The sequence below is a fragment of the Eubalaena glacialis genome, chromosome 4 (genome assembly GCF_028564815.1).
Source record: "Eubalaena glacialis isolate mEubGla1 chromosome 4, mEubGla1.1.hap2.+ XY, whole genome shotgun sequence".
Classification (NCBI taxonomy): domain Eukaryota; kingdom Metazoa; phylum Chordata; class Mammalia; order Artiodactyla; family Balaenidae; genus Eubalaena; species Eubalaena glacialis.
The window spans coordinates 98,981,299-98,992,848 of NC_083719.1; the positions used below are offsets into that span (position 1 = coordinate 98,981,299).

Here is an 11,550-nt window from a genome sequence, read left to right on the forward strand (position 1 = left end):
CAAGCATTTCAAAAGGCAGTGGGATTATTTTCCAGTTGCTTTTCAGTTTAAGGCAAGTGTTTTAGGGGCTTCCAAAGCCTCCCTCCTGAATCAATTTATGGAAAAAAAAAAAAAATGAAGTAAAGGCATTATTAACCCAACTACATTGTCTTGGTATAAAAGTCCTAACATAGCATAGTGGAAAAAGGTTCTGAATCCAGACCTAAGTGATCTGAGTTCTAGACCCAGTTTTGTGAATGCATAGCTTGATGGTTTTGTCAAGTCTCATATTTAACAGGGAGGGATTAGAATTTTTCTGTATGGTTTCTGTACTATTCAGTAGTATTGTTCACAATTATTTTTGCCTAAGGAGTCTAGGAAATGGAGAGACACATGATAATGTTGCAGGAAGAGGGACCTCTTCCAGGGCCCAAGAGTGGGCTCTTGTCTACCACTCAGAAATGAATTTTCTGAGGAGACACATGTGCTGACAACGCAAGAGACTTTATTAGGAAGGGGTGTCCGGGCGGAGAGCAGCAGGGTAAGGGAAGCCAGGAGAACTGCTCTGCCATGTGGCTCGCAGTCTCAGGTTTTATGGTAATGGGGTTAGTTTCCGGGTTGTCTCTGGCCGATCAGTCTGCCTCAGGATCCTTTCTGGTGGTGCACACATTGCTCAGCTAAGATAGGTTCCAGCGAGAAGGATTCTGGGAGGTTGGTAGGACATATGGACTGGAGTCTCCACTCTCCTTTTGACCTTTCCCGAATTCTTCCGGTTGGTGGTAGTTTGTTAGTTCCGCATTCCTTACCGGGACCTCCTGTTGTAAGATAACTCGTGCAAGTGGTTACTATCGGGCTTGGTCAGGGCAGGCGGTTTTGGGCAGTGGTTTCCCTAAAAATAAGATCGTGGTCAACAATTTTGGGTGGAAGTGATGTGTGTTACTTTTGGGCCAGGACTCACACTGCCAGTGTGAGGCTCCAGAATTCTTTCTCTCTACAAAGATGACTGAGAGAGGTGGCTTCGTCAGGCTGGGGGCAGGAATAAGGAGAGTGGAGAGCAGAACTCCTAGCCAGCCCATGTGCAGCCCATGCACAAGGAGCGGGAAATGAACCCTTGTTGTTTTAAACCCCTGAGATCTGGAGGAATTATTTGTTACAATAAAATGTCAAGCTTATTCTTGATTGATATGGTCTTCAAAGAGTATCACTGGGATGCATAGGGAAAGCCCCATGGATATGGAAGATCCTTCTTTTTCCTAAATTAAAGTTTAAGTTTTGTATACATAAATGTCAAAGCTGCTTTGAGGGGAATTGTTTCCTATCATTGGAAATACTGAAATATAGACTGGGCAACCTCTTGAAGGCAGTGCTGTAGAAATTGAAGGTGGTTGTGTGATATAATAGGAAATAGATATTTGGTCTTCAATGTTTCTGGCACAGAGCTCCTAAAACCCTTGGCATTTCCTAAGTGCTGAGAGCAATAAAGGTGTCTAAGGACGGAGGCTGGTTGCTAGTGGAGCCAACCAAGTGATTAGAGGGTTGGAACTTTCATTCCCACCCCTCTGAAGAGGTCAGAAGGGCTGGAGGTTGAATCATTCACCAAAGGCAAATGATTTAATCAATCAAGCTTATGTTAATAAGCCTCCATAAAAACCCAAAAGGAGGGGGTTTGGATTGCTTCTGAGTCGGTGAACATGTGGAGATATGAGGAGAGTGGCATGCTCAGAGACCATGAAAGATTTAGACACTTTCCCTATGCCTTACCTTATGCATCTCTTCCATCTGGCTATTCCTGAGTCTATATATATATAAAACTTGTAATATGTAGTAAGTAAAATGGTTATCTAGTAAGTAAAATGTTTCTCTGAGTTCTGTGAACCCGCTTTGTGTGAATGGATTAATCAAGCCGAAAGCAACATCTGGTTGGTCAGAAGCAAGGATGGAAACCTGCATTATTTGCTACTGGTGTCTGAATGTGTGTGTGTGTGTGTGTGTGTGTGTGTGTGTGTGTGTGGTAGGAGCAGTCTTGTAGGACTGAGCCCATAATCTGTGGAATCTGACGCTATCTTTGTGTAAATAGTGTCAGAATTGAGCTGCATTTGTACAACACTCAGGTGGTGTCTGATAATTGCTTGGTGATACGGGGAACCCCCTGTCCCTCCACATTGGACTTGGTACTACAGCTGACTCTTGAACAACGTGGGTTTGAACTGCGTGGGTCCACTTATGGGTGGATTTATTTCAGTAAATACACATCCTTAGATTCAACCAAATGTGAATCAAAATTTCTATCCATGGTTGGTTAAGTCTGCGTACGTGACACTTGTGGATAAGGAGGGCTGACTATATTATGCCATTTTACATAAGGGACTTGAGCATCCGTGGATTTTGGTGTCTGCTGGGGCTCCTGGAACCAATCCCCTGAGGTTATTGAGAAACGACCAAAGAATCTTAGGTTGGAACAGAGAAGTTCATGGTCCATTTGAGGTTAAAAGTATTCAGAGTTACAGCTCCTGAGGGTAACTGTTGCGCCTCACCTTTGTGCAGCTTGTATGGTTTATGACGTGTTTTCTCCAGTGTTAACTTACTTGCTCTTCCGTGGATAGCAAAATGTTTATTCACTGTACCTTTCATAGTGACTTCACAGGTGCTAAGAAAAATTTGTTTGGAGAAGCAAGCTAATTTTTTACCTGAATCCCATAGCTATTCTGATAGATGAGTGGTGATATCTCATTATGGTTTTCATTTTCATTTTCCTAATGGCTAGTGATATTAAACATCATTTCATGTGCTTATTTGCGATTTGTATATCCTTTTCAGTGAAGCATTTCTTCATATCTCTTGTCCATTTTCTAATCAAATTGTTTATTTTCTTACTGTTGAGTTTGAGCGTTCTTTATATGTTATAGACTTACTTCTTTGTTGGCTATGTAGTTTGTAAATATTTTCTCCCAGTCTCTAGCTTGACTTCTTATACTCTTAAAAGAATCTTTCACGTAGCAAATGATTTTAGTTTTGATAATGTCTAGTTTACCTATTTTTCCTTTTATGGTTCATCTCTTTCCTGGTTTATTGCAATAGGCCCACTGTTCTCTCTGATTCTGACCTTGCCTCCCAAAAGTCTGTTCTTAACAAAGCAATTAGAGTGATCTTTTAACATGTAATTTCTCATTTAAAACTCTCCAAGCTTCCCATGTCACTCCGAGTAAAAGCCAAAGTTTTAGCAGTAGCCTATAAAACGCTATATAATTTGGTTCCTCATTATCCCTCTGACTTCCCCTCTTACCACTCTCTCCCTCCCTCAGCCACACTGGCTTTCTTCCTGGTATTCAGACAGGCCAAGCAACCCCTGACCCAGACTCCAGTCTCTTTTTGCCTAAAAGATGTAACCTTGGCTCTAAGCTCCCTTATTGCCCTCAGGTACTACTGAGATGAGGCCCTTTTAGTGAAGCCTTCCATGATCTCCCATTCAGCATAGAAATTGCCCTATTTCCTACAGTCCCATATCCAGTTGCTTGTTTTATTTTTCATCATGGTACTTGCAAATATCTAACCTACTAGGTATTTTACTTATTTAAAAAAAATTGTCTATCTTCTCCTCTAGAACTAAGCTCCTTGAGAGAAAATCTTTGCATCTCTTTTGTTCTTAAATGTTCAAGTACAGAATCTAGAGAGCCTGGCACATAGTAGGGGCTAAATAACTGTTTATATAATGAAGAATGGACAGAGAAATGAAGGAATGACAAAAGTATGTCCCAACCTAGCTGGGGCTTGCTGTGATGAACCCATTGCTTCTAGGTTGGAGAACCTGAGCTGGTACGTTTGGAATCATCTTTCCTTTTCTGAGGAGAGGTTCATTTCTTTCAGAAATTCAGGGTCTAAGAAAGATGCCTTAAGAATCATCCTCCTTGGAATGACGGAATTAGAACTTCTAATGAAAGTTCAGCTCCTAAGGAAGTGGTGATTATCAACGGTTGTTAATGCTCTTTGTTGAATGGTTGGTGAGGAGCATTGTGGTTCCTCATCATTATGGATGGAGGGACCAAGCTGACAGTACCTGAGCTCACTGATCAATCTTAACTTCATTAAAAACCGGACAACTTTTTGTACTTACTGTTGCAATGCAATAGGAAGGTACACAGCATCACTTATAAAATAATCTTGTAGTAACATGAAATCGAATCTAAATCTAATTAATTCTCTAGGTATAACTACCTGTTTATAAGGAAATAGAGGTAATAGGGAACATCTTAAATGACATCACAGGAATACAATCAACAGACTCCTGTGGAAAATTCTACAGGATAAATTACTTAGTTTCTTCAATAAATCGGTGCCAAATAAAAGGGAGGGACAACTGTTGTAGACCAAAAGACACATGGACATATTGCAAGGCGTGGACCTTCTTTAGATCTTGATTTCAATAGATCATGTATAAAAAAGACATTTAAACACATTTGGAGGCAATTGAGTATGGCTTAGTTATTGTGGTAAGAAGAAATGATGATTAAATTTGTTGGGTGAGATAATGATGTTATGTTAGAAACAAGTTTTTATCTGTTGGAGGTAAATACTATGACATGTAAGGAGAAATGACATAATGTCTGAGATCTGCAATAAAAAACAGCACTTCCCCCACCCTCCCCAAACTCCTAAACCAAAATAAATACACATAAAACTAAAAGTGTGTGAGTGAGTGAGTGTGTTTGTGTGTGTGTGTGTGTAGCAGAACAAGAATGGCAGACTTTTGATAATTGTTGAAACTGGATGATGGGTAAATGGTGCTGCATTCCTTTTATATCAGTCTCTTTACTTTGTGTATGTTTGAAAATTTCTAGCACAAAAAAATTAAGAAAAAAAATCCTCCTTGCCCCTTCTTTTCTAGGGATTCTCCAAGAAGCAGGAAGATTGAATCTCATCAGCAAACCCTCACAAGGCTGAAGTTGTCCTCTCTTCACTCTCCCGCTGCCTGAAACCTTAAGTCATTCTGCAGTGCCCTTTCAAATTGGGACCCGCCTCAGTCCATGTGGTATTTCTAATGAAAGCAGTGACTTCTGGGAGTCTACCTCATCCCGTGCACCAATACTCCCACTGGATCCTGGCCACTACCTCAAAATGAGGTGTCTCTAATTCTAGAGTGGAATCAGGAGGATCCAGATGCATTGCCACTTATAACTGGTATAAATTACAGCCCACAAGCAGAGGTGTGCAAGAAATAGTACGAAAAATTTTTTTATAACTCCACATAATTTGTATTTTAAGCCTTGATCCTGCTGGTGTCCTGTTTGGATTTCCGCCATCCCTATTTGGAAGTCATACAGGGCCAAGGTTTTGAGGGAGTGGGTGGAAGCATGATCATTGTTGACTGGAGCCCACAGTTGTTAAGTGTAGACGTCCATCAGCTCGGGGGCCATGTGTCCTTTAGGTTTGGTGGCTCCTGTGCCATGCGTGGGACAGGGTGTCATGATTCTGCTTGTATGCACACTATCCCATCTCCTTTTAGAATTTTTGCTCCATTTACCCCTCCAGCCACACTTGAGAGGCCTTTTCTCCTCCAGGATTTACAGACATCTCTCTCTGACTTAATTAGCACATTTCAACAGTCCAGTAGGGAAACAAGACAGTACCTAATTTCAAAAACCTGCTTCTGTTATGTTTCTGCTCAAGTATCCTCTCTTTTCCATGGAGTTTGCGATTTTCGAAATAAAAGCCAAGATGATCAGCATGCTATTTCTGCTATGCCCTGCCGGGCTCTTCCACTGGCCAGTGAACATAGGGTCTGCTACCCACTTGAATGCAGAAGGGAAAGGGTGAAATAAAGGAAGAAAAGAAAAAAAATGAACAGGAACAGATTAACATCTCAAAGTATCCTGCCACATTTGAAAAATGTGAGAGTTGAATTCATGGGAAAGGTTCTGCTGGGAAAAAGGAGTTGTTCTTGAAAATGGGGTCTGTGCTGTTGCAAAGACTGTTGAACCTAGGTCCACAGAATGCTCTGATGTCATCATTGAGGTTAGAGAATCCTGCTGTAGGCCTGGCAACCTTTGAAACTTAACAGACCTGGTGAGCGCTAGGCAGTACTGCTTGTTCACTAAGTGGTCCAAGTTCTTCAGCCATTTAGGAGACTTGACTATTTTTATTTGTATTGAATCATTTCAACGGATTTCCCAAAAGCCAAGAAGGGCCAACCTGTAGGGAAGAGGAGGAGTTGGACGTGAGGCATCTTCTAAGGGAATCTTCCAGTTGGTACGATGAGAGGGCGACAAAAGAGGAAACATCTGGAAAGTGAAGAGTCCCAGGAAACTGCCGAGAAGGGAGGAGGTATGTGGGGGGCAACTTGTCTGGGGCACATGGGTTTCTGCCAAACTGAGCCTTCTGTAGGAAGGGGGGGACTGAGAACGTGTCACCTGTGAAGCAGGGTGCGAGAGACCTTGTCTCACTGATGCTGCCGTATCCATCTGGAGGGTCCCTGTGGTGTGAGACGGCACAGAACGGCCAGATGCCCCTGGGAGATGGGAGGTCAGCTCCGCTGGTCTGAGGACCCTCTCCTGGGGCTGCCGGGCCTGGAGCTTTGTCGGACTCACAGCAGGCTGCATCCTGCTTGCACAGACCTAGAGGTGCAGCTTTTCTCAGTCCCCGAGTTCTCTCTTATTCTCTTTGATCTTCCCCTGGGGTCATGAGGTGGGGGGTGTGAAGGATGCAAGGATGCTGAGAGAGACCCATGAGCTGCTTGGCCCCTTTTACCAAAGTGGAAAGAGAAGCCCCATGAGTTGAAGGCCTTGTTGAAAAATATCTTGAGAAGTGGAATGCAGTTCGAAAGGAGATTGTTTGTCTAGGGATGGTGTCATTGAAAGCAAGGAGGTTTTATTCCTTCGACAGGAAGAATTTCCCAAAGGAGATCAAGGGAAGGGGAGGGCTTTCCAGAGACTGAGACCGCATGGGCGGGGGTGAGAGATGTCCTCAGGGTCCTGCGGGGAGCTCTGAGAGCCATGGGCCACGTGGTGCCTGCGTGCCTTAAACGTAGGCGAGTAGCTTGCCCTGGGAGAGGGGTGGTCACGTGAGGAAGTGGGGCGGAGTGGAGCCTACCCCAGAGTTCCAGCTGGAAGCCTCTGCCCCAGATTAGAGCCCAGTAGCTCCTACCAGGCCCAGGGCCCTGGAGACTAGGATGGGCCCTGGGAATGGAGGTCTAGACAGCAGGCAGATTTTCAGGCAGTGGCTGGGACAGGCTGGGGAAGGCAATGACTGCCCCTGCCCTGACCATTCAGAATATTTTTCTCTGTGTTCCCATGTGTGTGTGTGTGTGTGTGTGTGTGTGTGTGTGGTAGTGGAGAGAAGAGCGGGATGAATGGGGGTAGAGTGCTTATCAGATATAAAGTCTGCATGGTAAAGTTCTTGTCACCCTGCCTGGACCTGGGTGACACTCGGTGTATGTAAGAGTGTATACAGAATTCTTGTTAGGGGTGTTTTATGAGACAGTAACTCATACACCCATGTACACTCTGATACAGCAAATATATCACACACCCCACATATAACTTCCTTATTAAACCACACACAGCACATGTAGGTATATACACGCATCACTCCTGTACTACGTTCTCATACAACCCACCTGTGTCACAATCCTCTCCTCCAACACCAAACGCTGGAGATGAGATATGTATATAGACACACACACTATATATATATGACACACACTATATATATATGTATCTCCTCAACTCTCGCAAACACAGCTAACTTCAGCTATCTCTAAATACCTCTGTAAGAACCAGTCACATGTCATACACACCACACTTATAACACATTCTTTAGTGATGCCAGACCCGCTTTGTACAAACCACAGTAAACCACAGTCTCACTAACCCATGTCAGGGTTGCCAGATAAAATATGGGCTGTCTAGTTAAATTTGAATTCCAGATAAACAACAAGTAATTTTTCAGTATGAGTATGTCCCAAATATTGTATGGGCCATACTTACACGAAAAATAAGTAAGACCAAATACTGCATGGGAATACTTACACTAAAAAATTATTCTGGGTTTATCTGAAATTGAAATTTAACCGGGTGCCCTGTATTTTTGTTTGCTAAGTCTGGCAGCCCTTATATACTTACCGCCAGCTGATGTGTTATATATTTATTGTATTTTTGTTTAGTGTTTGTCTTCCTCTACTAGAATGTGCAGCATTACCAGAGACTAGAACAATGGAAGAGTGCCGGATACATAGGAGTAGCTGCTTACTGAACCTTGGTGAATGAACACACCATAAATACGAGCCACACCGTGTGATGAGGAAAAGTTACATGTCCCAGAATTCCTGACTTGTGAACAGAAATCATGCACACAGAGGCCACAGATACAGATACACACATCTGCACTGTGCTCCCCACGCCAACCCCACACTTACCACAGACTTAACTGATACACATCACTCACTCTTCACACATACTCACAGTCACCACCTAGGCCCACATTACCCACAGGACACTGACAGAATAAGTATTGATTTTAATTAAATACTGGAGTATCCACTGGGAACCACATTCTCAACTGTGTGTATTCACTGCACCTGACACGTGTCAGACCCTCAGTAAATATCTGTGGACAGAGGACTGAGGAACCCACCCTGAGCCTTTCATTCCTCCCTCAGGAATCTCGAAGTCACAAGAGGATCCCCCTCAGCTTGAATCCCCTGTGGTGGCCCAAGGCCGCAGCCCAGGGGCAGGGGAGGTCTCCTCTGCCTCTGAATACTTCTCCTGTGCTTCTTCTCCACGCAAGCTCATCCACGGTGGTAAGGGCGCGGGGCTTCTCAGGTGAGGGGCTGCTTGGCTGGGAGGCAGGAGGCACACAGGTCCCAGGGAGGCTGAGCGGAAACCCAGGGTCATCAGAGGTGCTGAGGGCTCTGTGGAGGAGCCTGAGCAGGATGGCTGAGCTGTACGAGGGCGTGGATCTCAGCTGAGTCTGGGGGCGTGTGAATCCTGGTACCACCATGGGGGGGAAGTTAAGGAGCAGGGGCCGGAAAGGTCTGGGCTTGAGGTGGAGGGCAGAGGGACCAGATTAAGCATCTTCAGAGGAAAATGTAGGGTTTGCCTTTGCCTTTGCTTCCAGAGAAGGACAGAGTTCTTCATCATAGACCTCCAGCCTGAGAGCAGGACCATCCAGCTCACACATACATCCGCTCTCCAGGCACAGCCATTCTCAGCGCACACGTAAACCCCAAGCACGTGATCCACAGTGCTCTTCTCCTACACCCCCATTCCACAAGTAATGCACCACCGATATTCCCAAACTCACACTCCTCGTAGTACACGCATCCACCCATCACATACCACAGCCCTCACCACCATACTCCACACCCCTGTATCATCCCTCACATACCACAGCCCTCACCACCATACTCCACACCCCTGTATACAGACACCGCTCCAGTATCCCCCCACACGCAGATGAAAAGCGCACAGATGACACCAGATACACCACTCCATCCTACGGCCAACAGACACCAAGCTCATGACACAGCTACGTCATGCAAATGTCCCTCTCTCATCTACCACACCTGCTCCCTCAGCTTCCGGCATGGCCCATGCATGTTATTATATTTTTAATTTCCTTTCCCAGGAATCCGGAGATTACATCAAGACACTCCTCAGCCTAGAGCACCCCTAGCCCGGGTTCAGCAACAAGGGGAGACCGCTCCCCCACCACAGTGTGTCGCCTTCTCATCCCCTTCATCCAATAAGACCTCTCTGTATACAAACAAAGAGGAAAGAGGCATGAAAATATACTACATGCGGGTTAAAACGATCAAGGGTGTAGCTGTCTCCTGGGAGACAGAGAAACCCTTGGGGTTGCTAGAAAAGCGGCTGAGGATAGAAGAAGTGACCCTTCCTGAGGATGTGCGGGTAGGTACTCCCCGCTCTGATGTGTCCACCAGAAACCTCTTGTCTGACAGTGAGCCCACTGGGGAGGAGAAAGAGTGTGAGGAAAGGGCAGAGCCATACAGCCCATCAGGGTCACCTGCAGTCCAGGAGAGACCCAGGGCCAAGACACCGGACTGGCTGGTGACCATGGAGAATGGCTTCAGGTGCATGGCCTGCTGCCGGGTCTTCCCCACCTTGGAGATCCTCCAGCAGCACGTGCGGTACGGCGTCCAGGAGGGCTTCAGCTGCCATGTCTTTCATCTCACCATGGCCCAGCTGATGGGCAATGTGGAATCCGAGAGCACCACCGAGGAGGAGGTGGAGGAGGAGGAGAAGCAAGGAGAAAAGGAGAATGAGGAGGAGCAGCCCACGGGGGAAGGCCTCAGCCTGAGGAGACCGTGGAGCCAACGTCCAGGCTGCGTGTTTCATTCTCCGAAGGACAGGAAGTGAGCAGGGGCTGGGGCTGCGGAGGGAGCTGTACCTTCTCCGAGCCAGTCCTGTCTCTCCACCCCAGGCTCATGCTTCCATAAGGGAGAGTTGGGGGCTTTAGCACCTCAGGGGGCAACTGAAGGGGAGATAACCGGCTCCCGTGCGTCTGGCCCAGTCATGTAATAATAAAGTCATGACTGTAAGTGGGAATTTATCCTGAGCTTTTCAGCTCCCACAGGAAATTCTCTTTAGCTAAGAAGTGTTTTTCTCTCTTTTGATTTCCACACAGCAACTGAGATTCATGGGACAGAAGATCCTGGAAGACGGTGTGACCTTCTGTTGGAAGAGGTAAGGCTTGAGGCTGGCACAGTCTTCTGAGCCTATGTCACGAGGGCCCAGAGGAGTCTAAGGGAAGGGGCCGCAGAGATGTGCTGGTTTATCTAATGGCTGTGCAGTTGCATCAACTTGGGACACACCCAGCACTTCCAAAGGAATTGACCTCTGTTGACTTAAACAAGAATGTGGAGCGTTTTGACTAGGAGTTTTCTCAGGGTCTGCATGATGGACCTCAGCTCTAAGAGGACGTACTGCCAGCAGCTCCTTCTCGTCAGAGAGAGCCAGGGGTGGTCTGAAGAGAGGACAGGGGGCCTCGCAGGACCAGAAGTTTGAGGTCTGAGAGCCTGTGGCCTGAGCTGAGATCTCACCCTGACCACTGTACCTAGCCTTCTGGGACAAAGGGAAATGTGAAAGGGAGTCAGATGGAAATGAGGTTCCCTGAGATATGGAAATGTTCCAGAACCTTCGTTGTGCGGTAGTTGATCTGGAGCCAAGCTCACTGTGGTGTGTGTGGCTCTGAGCTTTAAGGCAACGCTGGAGGGTAACCCTGACCAGCAGAGCTTATAGTGCTTCTTGTCTCTTCCTGTTCTGCCTCATTTGTTTTATCCCTTCCAGGGAGAAGAAAGGACCCTCGGGATAGTAGTAGCAGACAGAGTGCCAGTGGTCTGAAGGAGGATGAAGGGCCCAGCAGTCAGTCTAACATCATATGACAATATAATTATCATATGCAATAAAGGGCATTTTCCAAACCTTTCCTGGATGTTTCATTTAATTACATTTATCTATCTATGCATCTATCTATCAGTCATCTACATCTGTATCTTTCAGGGTTCGTGAACAAGCTTTCACATAAGCACTAGAGACGTCCACCAGCATTTTCCAGAAG

The 11,550-nt window shown here is 45.8% G+C and overlaps 2 protein-coding genes across 2 annotated transcripts in view; both read left to right on the top strand.

The window, feature by feature from the left end:
* HSD17B4 (hydroxysteroid 17-beta dehydrogenase 4) overlaps window positions 1-4,970 on the top strand; it is a 150,961-nt gene extending 145,991 nt beyond the window's left edge. Inside the window, exon 24 of the mRNA XM_061189542.1 lies at window positions 4,862-4,970. Within this exon, the coding sequence (XP_061045525.1) occupies window positions 4,862-4,888 (27 nt within the window). The 3' untranslated portion in view covers window positions 4,889-4,970. The remainder of the gene's footprint in view (window positions 1-4,861) is intronic.
* A 297-nt stretch (window positions 4,971-5,267) lies between these two features.
* FAM170A (family with sequence similarity 170 member A) lies at window positions 5,268-11,308 on the top strand. Its single transcript, XM_061189543.1, has 5 exons — window positions 5,268-6,297; window positions 8,630-8,770; window positions 9,598-10,345; window positions 10,618-10,676; window positions 11,280-11,308. Exons 1-4 carry the CDS (start codon window positions 6,228-6,230, stop codon window positions 10,622-10,624), a joined length of 966 nt encoding a protein of 321 aa, XP_061045526.1. The 5' UTR covers window positions 5,268-6,227; the 3' UTR covers window positions 10,625-10,676; window positions 11,280-11,308.
* The last annotated feature ends 242 nt before the right edge of the window (window positions 11,309-11,550 follow it).

Coding starts and splice junctions, on each gene's coding strand:
- FAM170A (XM_061189543.1), top strand. CDS start 6,228: ATGAGAGGGCGACAAAAGAGGAAACATCTGGAAAGTGAAGAGTCCCAG. Junction 6,298..8,629: donor AACTGCCGAGAAGGGAGGAG/GTATGTGGGGGG, acceptor TTCCTCCCTCAG/GAATCTCGAAGTCACAAGAG. Junction 8,771..9,597: donor ACGCAAGCTCATCCACGGTG/GTAAGGGCGCGG, acceptor TTCCTTTCCCAG/GAATCCGGAGATTACATCAA.